Here is a 21,615-nt window from a genome sequence, read left to right on the forward strand (position 1 = left end):
TAAAACAACCTGGGCTGATGAGATGGGACCTAATGGCAGACATCTAAACAGGATCCCAGATTTTCACCGTGACAAAGGGCATCTCTGCCAAGCCAACAACACTGAGAGAAATTACAATGCCGACAATAGCATTTCTCCTGCTTGCAGGGAGGGGATTGGAGGGAGGCAGGTCTTCATACTTGTGAAGTTCCCAGGCTACTCAGCACATCAAGTCTGCCATGTTATTTGATGTGATCGTGGATGATCTGATAAACCTCAACTCTATTTTCCTGCATTTTGGAGAGGCCAGAGTTATCACCCTTCTACTCTTTTAAGACATTTTTCCAAACCAACCCTTGAATTGAGTGTTTGGTTACTCATCCCCAATGTCTCTTCATGTGGCATACAGTCAGATGTTAATCAGTGGCAATAAAGCAAGAGCTTTGACACACAGTAGCTTAACTGCAAAAAAGGGGCTCTACAAATTCAAGTTGTTGTTGCATTCTGGACTTCCAGTTGCCATCAAGAAATGGCAGTTTTTTGTGAAAAGTAGACATGATTGTGCACAAAATGTGCAGAAAAGTGTGTGGCATTTAAAAACACAATACCATGTATTTCTGCTTTCCTGTTGCATCCACGTTCTTCTGATAGTGTGGTAACCAGAACTGCATGCAATATTCTAAATGGGGCCGAACTAAAGTTTTGTACAGCTGTAACATAACTTGCCAACTTGTATATTTGATTCCCTGGTTGATGAGGGTAACCATGCTGTATGCCTTCTTGACCACCTTATCCATCTTGACCACCTTATCCATCTGTGTTGCCACATTCAGTGAATGTGTACACCCAGATCCCTCTTTTTATTGTACAATTTGCATCTGTATTTGATCTTCCAAAATACATCACATTGTATATGCCCAGATTAAACTCCACCTGCCATTTTTCTGTCAAAATCTGCCATCTGTCAATGTTCCACTGTATCATTTGACAATCCTCACCATCTGCAACTCCCTCAATTTTGTTGTCATCCACAAACCTACTAATCAGACCACCTACATTTTCCTCCAGATCATATATATAATATACATATATATTGCAAACGACAAAGGTCCCAAAACTGATCCCTGTGGAGCACCACTAGTTACTGATCTCCTTTCCAAAAGCATCCTTCCATTGCTACTCTCTGTCTTCTATGAGCAAGCCAATATTGTATCTGTCTAACCAGTTCACCCTGGATCCCATAAGACTCTAACCATTGTACCAGCCTGCCTTGAGATACCCTATCAAATGACATACTAAAGTCCATCATCAATCATTCTTGTCATCTTTTCAAAAAACTCAAATCAACTTGATGAGACATGATGTTTCACATACAAACCCAAGCTATCCATCACTAACAAGTCAATTTGCTTCCAAATGTGAATAAATCCTGTCTCTTATTATCTTCTCCAACAGTTCCCCTGTTGGAGAAGATAATGAGAGACAGGATTTATTCACATTTGGAAGCAAATAGACATCAGACTCTAATTATCTGGATTATGTCTGTTTCTCTTCTTAAACAAATGAATAACATTGGCCATTCTCTAGTTTTCTGGAATCTTACCTGAAGCCAAAGAGGATGCAAAGATATTTGTTAAGTCCACAGCAATTTCCTCCTTTGCCTCTCACACCATCCTAGGATAGATCCCATCTGGCACAGGGGACTTGTCTACCGTAATGTATTTCAAGACACCCAACAGTTCCTCTTTCATTATGTTGCGCTGCCTAAGAATACTTACACACTTTTCCCTCACCTCAATCTCCCACATGTCCCTCTCTTTGGTGAATACTGATGTAAAATACGGATTAAGGGTATCACCCATTTCCTCTTGTTCCATACATAACCTCCCTCCTTTATCCTTGTGTGGGCCTACTCTTTCCCTAATTCCCCTCTTGTCCCTAATAAATTATTACAATGCCTTGGAGTTCTCCTTAACATTGCTAGCCAGGGACATTTCATGAATCCTTTTAGCCTTCCTAACTCCCCGTTTGAGTTCTTTCCTACTTGCTCTAAATTCTTCAAGGACTCCATCTGTTTTTAGTTGCCTGGACCTTAGGCATGCTTTTTTTTTCTGACTAAGCTGATAATTGCCCTTGTCTTCCAAGGCTCCTGAATCCTCACATTCCTGTTCTTCCTATTCACAGGAACATGCCTGTCCTGCACTCTAATCATCTGGCCTTGAAAAAGACTCCCCAGTTATCAGATGTGGATTTACCCTGATACAGCTGCTTCCAATCCTCATCTGACAATTCTTGCCTAATTCATCATAGTTGGTCTTTCCCCAATTCAACACTTTCATCTGAAGTCCACTCTTGTCCTTTTCCATAAGTATCTGAAAATTTACAGAATTATGGTCACTATTCCCAAAATGCTCCCTGGCTGAAACTTTGATCACCTGGCCGGGCGTATTAGTCAATACCAGGTCCAATATAGGCTTTACTGTCTGCTTGATACAGATTATGTCTGTTTATTTGTTGTACTTGAACTGGCAGTCTTTATTAGCCTGCCTTAATAACCTGCTTTAATGACACTTCAAATCTTTTGAACAATCTCTTCATCACAATGGGATCAGAAGTGGGAAAGCAGATAGAAGAGATATAAACAAGAGATGTGGTAAACATGGATGGGAATGGGTTAATATAGGAGAAGAGGGTCACCTCATTTCCCAGGGTCTGATGGTAAAGGTGGATGGGTGCAAGCTCATGCAGATAGGATGAGCAGGGACCTGAGGAGATTTGAAACATGTGAGGTTTACAGAAAGGGCTACCATGAAGGAAATCTGGGTGATTGGGGCCTGACTCGCACAGATGTGGAGACTGGAATCTACTGGCCAAAGATCAAAATACTGTTGTCTTCTATTGTGCTAGAAATTGAAAGTACTCAACAGGGAAGGAAGTGACTGCAACCGCAGCCAGACCAAGCGTGTTACATATCTTGATTTGTTAGAAAGGGGGTTGCAAGAACTATCAATGTGAGGCCCTTTCAAGGGGAACATTGCACACAGATCCATGCACTGTACAAGCTGCTCAGCTGCAGGCCCCCTGATTCCTGGTGAACCTAGGGCATTGATTCTTTGTGTGCTGCATAACTTCTTGACCAGACATCACCTACCACTACATTTGCACCAAGGCCAGGGCAAGATTTGTATATCTTAATATGAGGACTAATGGACTCTGCTTGTTCATCTTGCTTACTTGTCCTGTATGAACTTTAAGTTATGCATCATGCTGCCACAATTATATTTGGGGCTACACAGAGACTTGATGTAGATCTCCGCAGGAGTTCCTCGGGGTAGTGTCCTTGACATAACCATCTTTAGCTGCTTCATCAATAACCTTCTCTCCTTCATAAGACTAGAAGTGGGAATGTTTATTGATAATTTCACAATGTTCAGCATCATTCCCAACTCCTCAGATACTGAAGAAGTTCAGGTCCAAATATCCAGGTTTTAGCTCACAAGTAGTATTCACACAATACAAATGCCACTCAACAACCATCTCCAACAAAAGAGAATCTAGCCATTGCTCCTTGATGATCAATGGCATTATCATTGAATCCCCCACTATCAACAAGCTGTGGGTTATCATTGTCCAGAAATGGAACTGGACAGGCGTTATAAACACTGTGATTGTCTTATGGTGCAATGGTGTTGCCCCTATCTCTGTGCCAGAAGGTCTGGGTTCATTGCCCACCTGCTCTGTTTGGCTGAAATACCCATAAGCACTATGATTAGAAGAGCACGTCGGAGGCTAGGAATTCTGTAGCAGGTAACTCACTTCTAAACTCTCAAAAGCCTGTTCAGATTCTCCAAGCCACAAGTCAGGAATGTGATAGAATATTCCTCAAATGCCTGGATGGATACAGTTCCAACACTCAAGAAGCTTGACACCATCCTTAACAAAGCAGCCCACTTAAATGCCACCACATTCACAAACATTCACCGCCACCAATGCCCAGTTGTACTATAGAATTTCACCAAGGCTTCTTAGACAGCACCTTCCCCAAACCCCACAAGTCCCCTACTAAAAAGAAGGAAAAGGTAGCAAATACATGGAGACATCACCACCTGCAAGTTCCCCTCTAAGGCACTCACCATCCTGTTTTGGAAATATATCACTGATCTTTCAGTATCCTCATGACATTATGGGTGTGTATACACCAAATGGACAGCAGCAATTCGAAAGGACAGCTCACTACCACCTTCTCAAGGATAATCGGAAATTGGCAATAAATGCTGGGCCAGCCAGTGACACCCACATCTCACAAATGTTTACAAAAAAAAATAAAATTTATACAAATGTGATACTTATCACATGTACCACCAAAGTGCCCTCAAAAGGACTTTCTCATTCTTTTCATCCAATATGTCCTGCTATTGTCACAGGATCAGAGCTGGGGTGAAGTGAGCCTACTCAGAAGTGAAGCCCATCGGCTATGTTAGCTTGGTCATGCAACCCCAAGGCCAGTTGTGTCTGGAGGACCAGAGATGCTGTGAGTTTTCTTGACAGACAAGTGAATTCTCCTCAACTAGAACAGCCATGGATTGGAGGGAGGCAGAGAGGGTGGAGATGTACCTCTGGAGTGCCAGACTTCTGAGCAGCCTGTGTGTGCTTCCTCTTCTGACTATATGCTTCCTGGCATTGCCTTGTCTTCTTATGAGGAAAGGGGCACCTGGACAGAGTACTTTTCCAGCACCACTCTGATCTAAATTACAAAGGCTGCCTGCCTCTTGCTAAGTACTAAAGAACTTATGAGCTAAAAAGCAAGCGAAAAAGCAGCTAGCATCTGACATCTGACCAACTCTAGAGATTCTGTGTAGATACAAGATACCTGGATTTTCCCTAACTTCAATCAATCTGCCACAAACATACCAGTCCTGGTTTGCCTCTCACCTCTAAAGTACATGCTTGAGGCCCTGATGTTGTGGCTGAATTGGGCTGAGATCAAGCACAATGATATTGTGAAGCTGGCGCTTTACTAATGCTGGGTTGGGGAAATGAAGGATCGAGGAAGTATATGTGCATTGACTATAGACATATCTTGTGTAGAATAAGCAGTTCCATGAAAAAAGAAATTAGATGACTGGCACAGCTATTCCACAAGCTGCAATGTACACTGTCGAGTCACCAGAGAGCCACTCAGAATTCCTGTCAAGCAATTGTGCCATTGAGTGAGTTTCTTGATTACGCAGTTGAACATTGAAAATATGGCAATAATATGGCAAGCCGAATCAATAATAAGATGCAAACACGTGGAAATACATTTCCTGCCAGCCAATGAAAAGATTCTAAGGCATGAGGATTTAATCAAGACTTTTTCTCAATGTCACAAATCTGATCGTTGGACATCATTTTCATGAGAGGAAGATTTGGCCCTTAAACTCAATTTGTTGGAAAGTTAGCATTTCCAAAACTGTGGATCACAAACCCCACTGAGATCACAGCAGGTAAGGCCACAAGCTCCCCCATCTCTGAGATCGCATCCCAAACAGTTATCAAGGCCCTGTGACATCCAGTCCTTCATGCCTCTTTCAGAATTAGGATAAAAATCACAGTGATTTACAACACAGGAAAAGGCCCTTCAACTCATTGCATCTTCACCAATCAAAAACAATGATCTTATTACTTAATCCCATTTTCCAGCATTTGGCCCATATCCTTGCAAGTCTTGCATTTGCAAGTGCATATCTAAATGTTTCTTAAATGTTATGAGGGTTTCTGTCTCTATTACCCTTACAAGGAGTGAGCTCCCACCATTCTCTGGGTGAAAAAGCTTTTCTTCACATCTTTTCTAAACCTACTGCTCCTTAAGTATATCTCCCTTGGCCATGATCCCTCTATCAAGAGGAAATGTCTTCCTGTCTATGGTTCTCATAATTCTATACATCTCAATCACGTCCCCTCAGTTTCCTTTGCTCTAAGGGAGACCTGTCAGTTCAATTTCTCTTCATAACTGAAACTCTCCAGCCCAGGCAATTTCCTGGTAAATCTCCTCTAGACCCGTTGCAGTGCTATCACATCCATATGTTATCTGCATGACTGACAGGAGACTCCCCAAGCAAGTACTGGACTCCCAACTGTGAAATGGCAGGTGAACCTCAGGTATACTGAGGAAGCGCTTCAGTAATACCTCCAATGTTTCACTGGTGAAGTGCAGCATTCCCACAGATACCTGGGAATCACTGGCCCAGGACCATCCAAAATACAGGAACATCCAAGGTGATGTTGGGCACCTCAAAATTTGCCATTGGGAAAAAGCGGAAGCCAGGTGAAAACAGACACACCAATGCCCCACATACCCCTTCCTGTGACCACTTTCCATTCCAAGTGCAAGAGCCTGAGGTAATCACATCGGTCTGTAGAGCCACCTATGGATCACCCTGAAACTGGAAGAGTCATCTTTGTCTGAAGGGACTGCCAATAAATGAATGTATCACATTCCTCCTATAATGTGAAGTCCAGAACAGCAGATAATAGTCTGTGGCCTAACCCAACATTTTATAGTTCCAACATAACCTCCCTGCTCTTAAACTCTATGCTTCAAATAAGAGATAAATATACCATGTCTTCTTAACCACTTTATCCACCAGTCGTGATACCTTAAGGGACTAGTATACATGCATGCTAACTCTCGATGCTTCCCAGGGTCTTATCGTGTATCATGTAATTTCTTGCCAAGTTTGCTCTGCTCCAATACCTTGCATTTATGTGACTGAATTTCATTTGCCACTGATCAGCCATCTATATCCTCTTGCTGTCCGATGCTATCATCACCATTTAACATCACAAGTTTTCATATTGCAAATGAACGTATTGATCAACATTCAAATCTTAATATTTCAATAAACCACAATCAGCAAAGGCCCCAACACTGACCCCTATGGCACTCCTCTGAACACAGACTTTGTCAGAAAAACACCCCTCAACCATCACCCTCTGCATCCTGCAACTCAACTAACTGTGGATCCAATTTGCCAAATTTCCTTGGATTCCATGGGTTCTTAGCTTTGGTATCAGTCTTCCATACAGGGCCTTATCAAAAGCCTTGCTGAAATCCACAGAATACATCAAAAGCACTGCACTTATCTACACACCCAGCCACCTCTTTGAAAGATTTAAACAAATTGGTCAGACATGACCTCCTCATAATAAAATCCTGCTGACTGTACTGTACTGTGTAGCTAAATACAGATTCTGTCCCTTAGAATTGCTTCCAATATGTTTCTCACCACTGAGGTTAGACTGATTGTCTGTAGTGTTCTGATTTACCCCTTGCTTCCTTCTTGAATAACTGTCCTTCAGTCCTCTGGCACCTTTCCTTTGGCCAGAGAGAAACGCAAGTTTTGGCAAGAGCCCTGGCTATTTCTTCCCTTGGCTTACTCAACAACCTGAGTTACATTTCATCCAGCCCTGGAGATTTATCATTTTTAAAGCATGCCAGCAGCAACTGATATACCTAGCAGACAGTTTACAAGGCTTCAGAAACATCATGCAGGCCACAAGCTCTGATTAAGAAGCTTTTGGTTCCATGTTTGCACTGTGGTCTCAGTTGCAAATTTTATGAAGAACAGTGTACATCAGGATACTTTTATGACCATGATCCTTCTCTGAGCAATGTACAACAGGATACATGCATTTATATCATCTTTAAAGCAAGTAACATTCATCAGAGGTCACACATAGCTATTCTGGACTAAACTGTAGCTTGCATTCAGCTTCAGAAAGGTCTGACACTAGAAAATATGAAATACCTGATTAAAACCTAGTGAAGTACTGGAAAATAAAATTAATGCTGATACCACCTTTTCCTACTGACACATAAGAAATCCAGAAAGGGCAGATTGCAGAGTATAAAGGCATAATTCAACTTAGGGCACATACAACTCAGAAATTCTTACCAACTTAAAATATTTCTTAAAAATAAAATGAAACAAACTTTTTAAGTAGAAAAACACACTTTTATTTTCTGTACATGGCAGTGGCTATACAATGGTAGTCAAAGTATTAGTGCAGGTAATTTGCACCAAGCTGATATTAAGGTAGTACATTTTGAAAATCACTTATTTTACTTTTAAAATCAAGTGTTCGGTGTATGTATACCAGAAGAGTTGGACATGACAATAGAATAAAGCCAAGACTTCTTGAACAAATTGTCCAATGCATTAAAAAAAACATTTGGGCCAGAATGCCTTGAGTTAAATATGAAATGAATGGGACAAAAGTAATAAAAAAAATTAGTGAATGTATCAGTGTTCTCCCAAAATACAAAAGGTGCATCATATTCATTTTGTCACAATAAGACAAAACATTTCACTTCCCAAAAGTTTGTATTTGTAAATGCTAGGTTTAAAAAAAAATACTAGCTACCAGTGCATTGTTGATCAACTAACACCATTTTCTCTGATAACTCTACTGCCCATTTCATGCAGCATGTCTACATGCTAAAGTCTTTAGCAGCACAACACATTATCCATTTGGCATTTACAAAATTAACTTACTGGATAAAATATACATTTTTCATACATAAAACTTTGTTTTTACATACAGTATCCGTATTATTCAAGCTACACACAAAAACACACATGCACATATATCTTATATATATGTATGTATATTATATATAATATATATGGCTCAAAACAAGGCCCAAAAAAATCAAACAAAAACAATACTTCAAACCTATCAATTTTACATCTTCAAAAGCTTGATTTTTTTCATCTAATTTGGTTTGTAGTAATGCTATACCTCTATTTTGTCAACAGTGCATTTCATTTAATTTATTAACTTACATATTTAAATTACATCAGTCTTGAAGTACTTCCAAAAACTAATTGCTTTTCCGCCACCCAATACAAAAAGAATACTGATATGTTACAGTCTGCTGAATAGAACTGAAAATATTTATTCAACTTTTTTTTTAAATAGAAGGAATCATTTTTGTAACTTCAAGCATCTTTTACTGTAGATAACTGTGATATTTATCTTTTTGGCTGGTGAAATACAACCCTTCTAGTCTGACAAACAACAGAATTGTGCTTAGTGAAGAATGAAATTTGTGCCATTGAATTGTTGTCATATAACATTGCTCTACATCCATTGATGGAAAGCTCACAAGAAGAAATGAGGATTGTGAGTCAACAACGTGTTTCAAAACTTCTTAATGCTTAGTTGGAAAAAAAATTACATAACTAATGTTCGAGTAGAAAAGGTGTTCATGTATTTGCGTGCTTGCTCAGTTACAATAAGTTGATCTTCTGTTTTCCCACAAGCCACAGCCTCCCAAGTATTGGCAAACTGCAAGAAAAGACACAAGAAGTTATATCTCTGCTTGAAAGTAAATAATTCATTCATCTGTTTAAAACCTATAACCTCACTGCATATACAGTATTTATCCTACTGTAGTTGCCTACATTATTCATTTAAGTGACTAACCTTACTAATTCTGTAAGAAGGTATATTGTGGTAAGTAATGGCACCTCAGAGTATTTACTTCATTTCTTCCACTAAAACAATACATATTTAACAAAAAAGGAAAACTATAAACACATTTAAATAAAAAGAACAATTAAATATCTAATCATTCCTATATGAATCTCTTACTGGCTTTATGGAGTGCTGGAACAGAGTTTCAGCTAACCAGGGTTCCAGGTCCAGGGACTTCTCAAATCCAGCTGGGATACCTGAAAATATATTACACGAGTCCAGCTGCCGGTTTTCCACATTCAAGTACAGAATGTACACAATAATTATACCATCAATAGCCTTCCCCATCCCAGAAAACATCAACATTTGGAACTTAATATGACTAAATTCCTTTGAATAATGAAATGATTTGTTTTCATTTCCCTATAAGTATTTTATAACTTTAAGTGTAAATTCAGTATCCTCCACTCGCCCTTAACGTGAGCCAATGTAATATTCATGTATGAATTAGATAAAATTGAGTTGTTTGCACTCTAATATTATTTTAGTTGAGTACTCTGTCAATGTTTTTCTGTTTACAGTAGAGGGGGAAATTTAGTTAATGCAAATGGTGAAAAATGGATTGAAAAATTTAGTAGCTATTTTATGCCACACACAAGTTTAATTTTCCATGAAAGTTGGTGCTAATTCGCTACCAGACCAATATGCATTACTGGTGTAGATGATTTCATGCTGATAGAAATCTGGTATTTTTACAAGTAAAAATTCTAATTAGTAAGTGAATAATCTTGTGGAGTTAAAGGTTATTTCCACTTCTTCAGGTGAGGTTCCATGATTTAATTAATATTTTGTTTCACATATACCATTTTATTTTATTGGTTTTGCAATAATTTATTGCAAATTTATGTTTTAGAGCATTAAGTATAAATGAAAGTGAAAAAGACTTGAGCCTGTTTTCTAAACACGCCAAGTGCACAACCTACTGACAATGCATATGGGAGTTCAGAGATTTTCTCCCCATTCAAAAGTAAAATGCTATCACAAATATTTCCCATTATTTTCCATTCATTTAAATTATGATTCAAGATTTGGTCACATTTCAGGTTCCAGTGAAATAAAGTCTCACATTTTAGCGTTTTAACAACTGGAAATGATGGAATATTTTAAGCATTTGGATTCATTGTCGCAGCATAAAGAAACCCAATGCATTTTTAAGTGCATGGATTTGTTCCTCAGTAGTTAAATTACTTATTTCAATATGTATACTAGCAACACAAGAAAAGCCAAAATGTACACTGAATTCTTGCTTTTTTAATTCTAAAATGTATTTACATTATTTTTCAAAAACACAAAATTAAACAAATTAAAACGAAAATAATGCCTCAATACAACAGGTTCAAAGAGGAGCTAAAATCCTCCCTGTTCCTGTTCAACATCAGTGATTTGTAAAATGTGAAGTCTTTACGCTGCAAAAATTAAAACATTTGACTACTGTAATAATAAACTAGAAACACCACATTAAGCAAAAAATGAATGGCTACAGATATGCAAGAATGAATATTTTAGATTCTAAATTCTGATATTAAATGCAAAATATCCAATGTTGATGCATAAAAATGCTTTACTGCATTTAAACCTTGCAAACTTCTGAAACATAAATCTACACTTCACACTGTTAGTGAAACATTCATACATCAGACATAATTGTTTATTTCCCTTCACATCAAATGTGAGAAGGGAGCAAATAAAATTCAACAACATAATTAAAGGTTATACAGCCTTAGAGTCAGACAGCACAGAAGCAGACGCTTTGGTTCAACTTGGCCATGTCGACCAAGTTCCCCAACTAAACTAATACCATTTGCCTGTATTTGGCCCATATCCCTCTAAACATTTCCTATTCATAGCTGTCCAAATGTCTTTTTAACATTGTAATTGTGCCTGCACCTACCACTTCCCCAGGCCATTTATTTCACATATGAACCACCCTCTATGTGAAAAAGTTGCCCCTCAGGTCCCTTTTAAATCTTTCTCCTCACTGTAAAATTATGCTTTCTAGTTTTGAACTCCCCAACCCTTGGGAGAAAATCTTTGCAATTCAGCTTATCTGTGCGCCTCATGACTTTATAAATCTCTAAAGGATCACCCCTCAACCTTCAATGTTCCAGTGAAAAAAGTCCCAGCTTATCCAGCTCTCCTTATAACTCAAACCCTGAAGTGAAATTCTGCATGTAACAAAATGCAGAGTGCCTGTTGTGTACTTGTCCATTAAATTCAAGTTAAGGTGTATTACGAGTAGACTATCCATTGAATTCAATTTGTTCCCTCTGCCCAAGTTGAATTTCATAGTCAATGTGCTCAATCTTACCCAGTAGAGGAGAACTCTTTTAAAAAATGCCAAAAGTTTGCAAACTCAGTTATGTAGCTTAACCACTAATTCATAACATGACATACATACCTGCAATGAACTGCCCATCTGCTTGCTCATTTGTGCTGCAAATGCTTTGTTAAGAATGTCATCAGTCTTCTCTGATACAGGCATCATTAATACAGAACTTGTCAGGAGATTTTGCATCTAGGATGAGGTATATAATCAAAATCAATTTCCATTTATATTATAACATTCTTTTAAAATTAATATTCTTCCCTTTCCAGTAACTTCCTTAGATACGTCCTATCAACTCCCGTGATATCCTGCTCCCAGGGATCTCCTGGTATATGTTTACAGTAAGAAGTTCAAGAAAGTTATTCAGGGCAACACTGATCTACCTCTCTATGACAAAATGCCTGATATTCAATTGGAAACATACAGGAAAAGCATACTGTGAATCAACAATGTATTGTTCTCATGTCTGTTGTTTGTTCAAATAAAAATCACATCACAACACAACACAATTCCTTTCTGAAATCTATTTGTCCTGCTAGGAGGACAACCAATAAAAATTAAAATTCTCCACCTCAACATCTTCTGTAGCCAAGTCAAAAAATTTGGATTTTAAGTTGCTCTTGGCTGTTGCCAGAAGGGGTATTACATGTGAATAATAATATTAATTTCCCTCATTAAGAGGCATCACCAATCAAACATTACTGCACAAGAAATGGGAGTTCAGTGAACTGGAAAAATTAGAATTTGCAACCATTGTTCTACAGCAATACACAATGTTCCTCCTATAACAAGAACTATCAAAAATGAAACCAGCTTAATTAACAGTAAGTGGTTAGCAAAACAAGATCAATTCAGGAAACTAAAAATTATTTGGGAGACAGAGACACAAATAAAAGGATGTTTGGGGGGGGGGGGGGGGGGGGGGAGGTGATATAATTTCCAATGGCATGCCCACCTATCTGCCCCCAAACTGTGTGAAACTTTAAGGGAATCTGATGCTGCGTTGAGCAACTTGCCGCCCTCTGGTTTACTGAGGCCACCTCAGGGATTCATATGTCCTTTGCAGTAACATTACTCACAAAAGGGGCAGAATGGAATTCCCAAATCATGTGGAAAGCCTAGCAAACTTAGCTACTCAGAAAGGTGTTGCAAAAGAGGGTGAAAATGATTGCAGTTCCTTGAGAGCTCAACAGAATGGGAAAATGGAATCCTGCGTTCATCACATTACTGGTATTCAATATTCATTCATCTTCATGGAGGTATCTGCCCAAGAACATCCTTCAGTCTGGCTCCCCTAATCATTTGAACCTGATATTCCACTCCTTCAGAGACCCCTGACCCTGGATTTATTTTGGCTTTTCACTGTGGTGGGCCTGGCTGCAGCCCCAGCAACGGCTGTTGCTCCCAACTGCAGCTATTGGACTTACAGAGCTCCTGGAAATCCAATGTCTAGGACAGGCAGCTCTCCAAGATAATATTTGGGAGATGAGAATGAAGGTGGGCCTAAGGCTCGTCTTAAAACAATTAATGCTGCTGCCAGCGTTTAATTGCTGTAGGACAGTAAACTAATTTGTGGGCAGGCTTTCACACCCAATATTTTAGCTCGGGAAGACAGGTCTGCAGTGCCCTGTAAAATCCAGTCCATAAAAAAAGGGAACTATTAGATGTTTTATAGAAGGCTTGTACTCAAACCAATCAATTAAAACATTTATGGGGCAAAATTCAATCACCATGTGTAGAAATCATGATGTCTGATTATCCACTACCTACTCTTGTTGGTGAGATGTAGGTAGCATGCAAACTTTGTGTGGATACTCCTTTCATTGATTGACAGTATCTCAAATGCTGAATATGTGACACTTGACTGAGGGAATATTGTAATGTTGAAGGAACCATGTTTCAAATAAGACATTAAAACAAGGCATTATCCACCTCTAATAAGTAAAAAAGGACCCTTAGGATCATTTTGAAGAATAAATCTCATGGTCTTGTCAATATTTATCCTCCAGTTAACATCACATAAACAGACTACCTGGTCATTATCATATTGTTCTAAGTAGGAATGTGCTGTGTGCAACGTGATTGCTTGTTTTCTACTCGAGTATTTCAAAAATACTTCACTGGTTATAAAGCACTTTGAAGTGCCTTGTTGTTGTGACAAATGTTATACAAATGAAAGTCTTTCTTTCTTTTCCATCCAGTAGGTAGAAAAGACATGATTAGGAGGTCCTTCAAGCACACATCAAATGGAATGGGAACAGGTAGGCATGGAAGTCAATTCAGTGGCAGAACGTTTAATGATCTCACAAGGGTGACAATGGTGTATGAATGCACTCATGTTATCATCAGTCTCACACAATAGTACAGTACACAACTGTCATTCCCATCAATAATATCTGGCCAACAGGACTCATGCCTAAAATCTATATGCCACAATTCACACTCGCATAATTAATAAAACTGCCAAATTCAGACTCCCATTTTCCACATACATCCAGACATTCAGCTTTACAAGCACTTCATCTAAACAACTTGTACATGCTCACCAATTTCTTACTCTGTCTTGAAGGCAAAGATACATAAAACAAGAGGCTGCCAGGGACAGACAAACCTCCATCTTCTGATTTCTTTGGAGGTGGTGTGTTGCAATGTTTTGGTGGGCACTGAGGTAACAGCTTCTGGATCAGTGGTGCTGGAAGAGCACAGCAGTTCAGGCAGCATCCGAGGAGCAGTAAAATCGACATTTCGGGCAAAAGCCCTTCATCAGGAATAAAGGCAGAGAGCCTGAAGGGTGGAGAGATAAATGAGAGGAAGGTGGGGGTTGGGAGAAAGTAGCATAGAGTACAATAGGTGAGTGGGGGAGGGGATGAAGGTGATAGATCAGGGAGGAGGTTGGGGTGGATAGGTGGAAAAGAAGATAGGCAGGTAGGACAAGTCATGGCGACAGTGCTGAGCTGGAAGTTTGGAACTAGGGTGAGGTGGGGGAAGGGGAAATGAAGAAACTGTTGAAGTCCACATTGATACCCTGGGGTTGAAGTATTCCAAGGCAGAAGATGAGGCGTTCTTCCTCCAGGCGTCTAGTGGTGAGGGGGTGGCGGTGAAGGAGGCCCAGGACCTCCATGTCCTTGTCAGAGTGGAAGGGGGAGTTGAAATGATGGGCCAAAGGCGGTGTGGTTGATTGGTGCGGGTGTCCCGGAGATGTTCCCTAAAGCACTCTGCTAGGAGGCGTCCAGTCTCCCCAATGTAGAGGAGACCGCATCGGGAGCAACGGATGGGCACGGGTAACATGGGATGGGCAGTAAATGCTGGTTCAGCCAGAAATGCTCACATCCCATGAATGAATTATAAAGAAAAAATGCAGTTTGGCCAACCTCAGACTGAATGATGAGAACAAGAGAACATATCTGATGAAAACACATAATTACTTCATTTGAAACACAGTTATCAATTTAGATACTCATCTTACACGTACTTTGGAGGATAACATAGAAGTAGCATCAAGACCTGTTGAGTTACTAGATATGATTGACCTGCAGATAAATCAGGAGTAAAGAACAGTGTGTATGCTAGCTCCATGGAAGGCAAAGTTACAAATAAGTTCTGCTACATATGGAAATATTACCACTGCAGAAGACAGAGATTGAAGAGGCAGTGTACAGGCATGCATCCAAATGCTTGGTGAATGAACAGGCTAACTGTCATTGTCAAGAAGCAGAGAGGTTTTGCTCAATCTTGGGACATGGCATGTGCAGAAGTTGTGGCCTACTGCTTCCAGTGTGAAGGTGATGGCCAATTCCTCAACAGGACTGACAGACCCAGCCCTGATAATAACATCTGGTGACTGATATCTCAACTTCCATGAAGCACAGATAGAAGCCAAACAATATTCAAGTATTGGATCAGATTGAGGACGAAATTCACACTTCTTGCCATACATGCTCAACTTTTCGCCAGGCAAGCTCAGACTGCTGTGCTGATACCAGTATTCAAAGGGAAGCAGCATCTCTCAGCAGTTCAGAAGGCTTTGCATCAGCAAATTACTGAGATTACTGAGAGGCTGTCCGAAGGAAGGATCAGTGGCTCTTTGATGCAGTAAACAGGTGTCTTCTTCGAGAAAGAGAACATTTGTGACACACCACCATATGGCTAGTGGCTCCACTGTTACCTGGGCAGACTGATGCTATGCATGATAAGTTGTCACAGTACAAAAATCAAGGCCTCAAGGTCCAGGGGTGCCAAGCCATCTGCAGTCTCCCACCAACCATCCTGTAGCCACTGGAATAGCATTGTGTATGAGCACCAGACAAGGCAAAGGCACCCGCAAAACCTTGTGAGAATGTACAGGTAGTTTTTCTATAATGTGATGGTTGCATTTTTGAGCAATCCTACATTATAGAAAAAGCGCTTAATGTTGGTGATGTAATCGTGTTACAGCCAACATGCATTTTAGAAGTTCATGCTTTAGAAATAGTGTCTTCAGTTTGTCAAATGCGTGACAGAGAATTTGCATTAATGAAACGCATGTTACAGCAGGATGACCTGTACAAAGATTAAATTTTATATGTATAATTAGAAGTGCTGCCAAGTAAGACTAATAATCCTGCTTCAGATACCAAATGTAAGATCAGGCAGCGCAGAGGCTGACCTATCCAGCATTTTTAGATCTGGGTGAGTGTTTGTTCATGATATTCTTGTGCAACAGGAGGCCACATTCAATTTTGCAGACCTCAGAAAATTTGTTCACCAAGGAGTTACCAGTGCTAAAAACAGCTCTTTCAAATCTTCAGTCTGACAAAATTCAAATAGCCTATGAAGAAATAAGAAAATGTAGGATATTATAGGGTGGATGAGAGCTATTGGCATTAGTTCTATATAAGCTACAGCTGAATAATTTCCATTCTTCCTCCTTAGGAATCAAAATGCACTCACAGTTTATGTGGAGTTTTGGAATTATTTTATCATGAGAAGTTAAAACAGAACGTTCAATCTTTCTTTACTTTAGCTTACAGTGCAGTGTATTTCAACATGGATTTTGATCTTATTAATTGAAATTGTTGAAAAATAGAACAAGTGTAACAAGGTTTAGCATACATACAGGTACTTCTTCCAAAGGACCCTGTGAGAAAAGCTGAGTATTTAAGTGTTCTCTTTCCCATGGTGCCAATGTGAGGAATTTCCTCATTTTCTTATCAGGAGACTCCACCTGAAATTAATAAGTAAATTTAAGACTTTATGATTAGGAATATGATCTTGATTTACAAAGGAACATTATGCAATTATCAGGTCTGAAAAAATTAGACAATGGTGATGCAGGAAATGGTTTATTTATATTTTCACAAGTCTTTTAATAAAGTTACCCGTAATAGCATGATAAATAAGGTCGGAGGAGGTGCTATCAGCAGACAAATGACAGATTGGATTGCTAGCTGGCTTCAAGACAAAGAGCAGGACAAAGAGTACACAGTCTGAGAAGCAGAAAGTGAGAAGTAGGATTCCATAAGGATCAGTACTGGGATCGCTGCTCTTCAGAACTTACATTTATGATTTGAAGTTTAGAATAATAAGGTGGCTAGATTTTTATGGACTTGGGGAGACACTGCATGTCGAGTCATGGTACTTCCATGCCCATTTTATAAAGAATCAATGAACTCTAAAGTGCTTAAGGAAAGGTTTAAGAAAAATCATTCACACATGAATTTCCACTTTCTAAAAATAAACTCTGTTTGCTATAGGCCAACAGAAATGTCAAAACATCCATATCCACTGCAGAAACTGCAAGCACTTGAAACCTCGACTTATTTACGTTGGTAAGGCTATATTTAGAATACTGTATAAAATTCTATAGGGAAGATGTTGTTAAACTTGAGAAAGTGCAGAAAAGATTGAAAGGTTTATGTAATAGAAATAGCTTGAATAGGCTGGGGCTTTTTTCCATGGAGCATTGGAGTTTGAGAGGTGGCCTTATATAGGTTTATAAAATCATGAGAAGCAAAGACAGGGTGAATAGCCAAGGTCTTTTCCTTGGGCTGGCGGAGTCCAAAACTAGATGGCATAGGTTTAAGGTAAGAGGGAACACCTGCGGGGCAACTGCTTCATGCAGAGGGTGGTGCATTTATGGAACAAGTTGCCAGTGGAAGTGGTGGAGGAGGGTACAATTACAACTCTTAAAAGGCATCTGGATGGGTATATGAATAGGAAGAGTTTAGAGGGATATGGGCCAAATGCTAGCAAATGGGACTAGATCAGATTGCGATGGCTGGTCGGCATAGATGAGTTGAGCCAAAGGATGTCATTCTGTACTCTATGACTCAATATAAATAAACACGGTGTGATTGATAGACTAAATCAGAGAGCTGTCACTCAAGTAATAGCTTACTTGGAACTCTGCTGTTTCAAATACTATATAATGTAATTGCTTTTTCTGCTTTTTTAGGATCTGGAAGACTGACACTTTTATTAACCTGTATTGAAAGGAATTTTCTTAAGGAACTAAACAAAATTATGAATGAATGACTGCCTCTGTTAAAGTTTTTTTAAAATCTGTCCTAGTGTCACTGGTTCTGTACAAATGAGTAAATAAGCATGAACATGCCACAGTCAAGAGTGTGGTGCTGGAAAAGCACAGCAGGTCAGGCAGCATCCCAGGAGCAGGAGAATCGATGTTTCAGGCATAAGTCCTTCATCAGGAATGGTGCCACAGTTAGCACTGAGGCCGTACGAGGTCATGGAGCTGGTGAAGGACACAGCTTGTCACAGGGGCTATGAGAGGTGAGTGTGGGGAATAACTTGGCATTGAGGGTGTGAGGGGCCAGAGAGGTGGATAATGGACATGGAGCATATGAGGAGCCATAATAGGTGAGTGGAGGAATATAAGATGCAATGGATGGGCATCGGGAGTATATTAGATTAGATTAGATTACAGTTTGGAAACAGGCCCTTCGGCCCACGGTGGCACAGTGGTTAGCACTGCTGCCTCACAGCGCCTGAGACCCGGGTTCAATTCCCGCCTCAGGCGACTGACTGTGTGGAGTTTGCACATTCTCCCCGTGTCTGCGTGGGTTTCCTCCGGGTGCTCCGGTTTCCTCCCACAGTCACAATGATGTGCAGGTTCAGGTGAATTGGCCATACTAAATTGCCCATACTAAATTGCCCGTAGTGTTAGGTAAGGGGTCAATGTATATGTGAGTGATGAGGGATGTAAAGCCTTACTGTTCTTTCTAAAACTGAAATAAAGTCTCAAGCACTGAGGCAGGCCTTTCAAGCAGCCAACTTCAGCACTTGACAGTGCCCGGTGACTATCTGTAAAAGCATTCCAAGGTCAGCTGCCTTGACTGTAGCACATACTGACCTCCTGCAATGAGAATTGGGTCAAAACAAAGAAAACTTCCTGAGGCATGTGTGGGAAGCTAGGAATTTCCCCAATTCCCAATCCCTAGTTCAAAGTTGAAAACTCAGCCCAAACGTTTTACATTTGGAGATAATGTCAAATTGGTTGGGACTAGAATAAATTACAGGCAGACATGAATAAACATTTAGAATGGACGCATAATTCACAACATGAGTAAACGTAAGATAGTACATTTTGGTAGGCAGAATAGACATATCACGTGTTGCTTGGAAGGTGCAAGTCCAGGTATCAAAGGGAAGCAAAGGAACCTCAGAGTACAAATGTACCAATCACTAAAAGCCAGGTCGCAGGTCAGCAAGACCATAAACAAGGTAAATCAGGTATTAGACATTATTTTGACAGATAAATAATTTTAAAGTAGATAATTTACCTGAATTGAATCTTGGTTAGAACACATCAAAGGTACAACATACAATTCTATTAGTAAAGAACATAGGGACACTGGGCACAGTGCAGAAAAGAGGGGTCAAAGATCACACATATTAGTAAAAGGATGTTGAGTCTTTTTTCTATTGGAAAGAACTAAAGCCAATGGGTGACATAATAAAGCTCTTTAAACTTATGGTTATAATTGATTTGAACGAATACTTAATATGTTTTAAATTTCTGTCCTTGTATTTTAATATTTAATAGAGCAGCTAACTGACTTAAAATAAACAGGTTAAGGATTCCACTACAATAACAGTAAGAAACTCAACAGAAGCAATTTCAAACAATAACAGCATCCACTGTGATTTCCAGGTTTACATTTCTGCGTCCAAGGATTAAAGAAAGGTTGGGAAAAGAAAGATAGGGCAAGTAATGAGGTAGATTTTAAAATTTGTAGAATCTGTTGCCTTTCAAAGATATAATCTCCAAAATCTTGGATTGTAGGTTTCCTGCAAGTTTGCAAAAATTTATACTTGTTATAGAGAAAGGAAAAACTTACTTCTTGCTTAATTTTCTTTAAAAGAGGTTGTCCATTTTCATGAAGACTACCTATAATTGTAGTTTCATTGGCCTCTTGTTTAATTACATCTTGAGTGTTGTCTGCAAGATGAGATGTTGCCTTACATTGCAAGGAAATGAGAAATTATCAAAATCGTTCTACTGATAAGCTTCAAATTAATATTCACACAATGACAATCAATCAGGCCAGAAATTCTTACCAGCATTTTCAAGGGTCCACATTTAATTTCCTGAGCAACAAGTGCATTTTTAAAGGGTGTGGGTGTTCTAGGTGAGCCTTCTAATATTGAACGTCTGATATTTGGAGTTCTGAAACTAATTAAACAGTTAGAGCCAAGTTACTAAGTTAAAAGAAAATTGTGCTGGACCATCCCTTAAAAACTCTAGATCTATGCCATTTTCAGAATGAACACACAAAACATTCTGGTCCATGCCCAACACAATACTGATATGACTTCTGGGAGGTGCATAAAAGCAGGATCGAGTGAAACATACTTCATATGCAACTTTGAGGAAATGCCTACCTGTCACTCTGTCATTCTTGTAATAATTACAGTAAAGTTGCCTGTTGGGAAGTCACAATTGCAATGCATAAATTCCCAACTATGGGCCTTAATGAGTAGATTTGGGAGGGCAAATACAAATTGAAGCAGTGTCATACCATGTGACCATAGTGATATTTTATGTATATTATTTCAAAATGCTTTGTATTTTCAGTTAATCTTTTGGCTCATGAACTACAAACTGGTGACTTTCTTCAAATTCTGATGCAACTGGCCATTTTTCTTTGAACATTTATAAACATATAAAACTTTTCAATAAGATGCCCTTGTTCGATAAAACAAAAATACAATTTCTCCAACAAATGACTGTCATAGCTTTTCAGCACCTTTTGAAATAATATCACACATAAATCAGATCATTTTACTTTTTTTTATCAATTAATTAATATCATAAGAAAGGAAACAAAATCTATAAGAAACAGAATCATACTGACGCATCATTTTCTTTTTGAGGCTTAGGTGTTTGGTCACGATGTAGTGGAGTTGTTACAATGATCTTTTGATTGCACACTGGCGTAGAAGTTAATGCAGGTGATTCCATTTCTAGGTGCTCATTTGTGGGTGTATTTAAAAACTGAAAGGAAAAAGAGCCATTGAGATGAAAGTACCAAAAATCTAGAGTGTGAAGCTCCATCCACAGAGGCCAGGGTAAATAAAAGTGAACCTCAAATGGAAATGAGTTTCATTTTTGCTTTTGAAATAATTAAAATTACTGGCAGGTGTAATCACGCAACACAAAATAACACCTAAGGGAAAAAAGTTCTGTTTCCAGTAACATAACAATGTGACTTTCTGGGAGTTCAAAAAAAACTTGAAACTGGCAGAAACTGATAAAATGTTTTAAAACTTCAAAATTGAAACCAATATAC

The 21,615-nt window shown here is 39.1% G+C and overlaps 1 protein-coding gene across 11 annotated transcripts in view; it reads right to left on the reverse strand.

Annotated features, from left to right (window-relative positions):
• Positions 1–7,971: 7,971 nt before the first annotated feature.
• Positions 7,972–21,615, reverse strand: part of myb (v-myb avian myeloblastosis viral oncogene homolog) — a 112,381-nt gene continuing 98,737 nt past the window's right edge. For 10 of the 11 annotated variants that reach the window (XM_043686203.1, XM_043686186.1, XM_043686197.1 and 7 more), the window contains 6 exons: positions 21,181–21,320; positions 20,384–20,498; positions 20,164–20,283; positions 16,923–17,030; positions 11,900–12,016; positions 7,972–9,312 (listed from right to left, as the gene is read on the reverse strand). In XM_043686203.1, the coding sequence (XP_043542138.1) occupies positions 9,199–9,312; positions 11,900–12,016; positions 16,923–17,030; positions 20,164–20,283; positions 20,384–20,498; positions 21,181–21,320 (714 nt within the window). In that variant the 3' untranslated portion in view covers positions 7,972–9,198. Of the gene's footprint in view, positions 9,313–9,618; positions 9,699–11,899; positions 12,017–16,922; positions 17,031–20,163; positions 20,284–20,383; positions 20,499–21,180; positions 21,321–21,615 lie in introns of all 11 variants that reach the window. The other variant, XM_043686192.1, reaches the window with a different exon arrangement.

This window comes from Chiloscyllium plagiosum, chromosome 3 (genome assembly GCF_004010195.1).
Source record: "Chiloscyllium plagiosum isolate BGI_BamShark_2017 chromosome 3, ASM401019v2, whole genome shotgun sequence".
NCBI lineage: Eukaryota > Metazoa > Chordata > Chondrichthyes > Orectolobiformes > Hemiscylliidae > Chiloscyllium > Chiloscyllium plagiosum.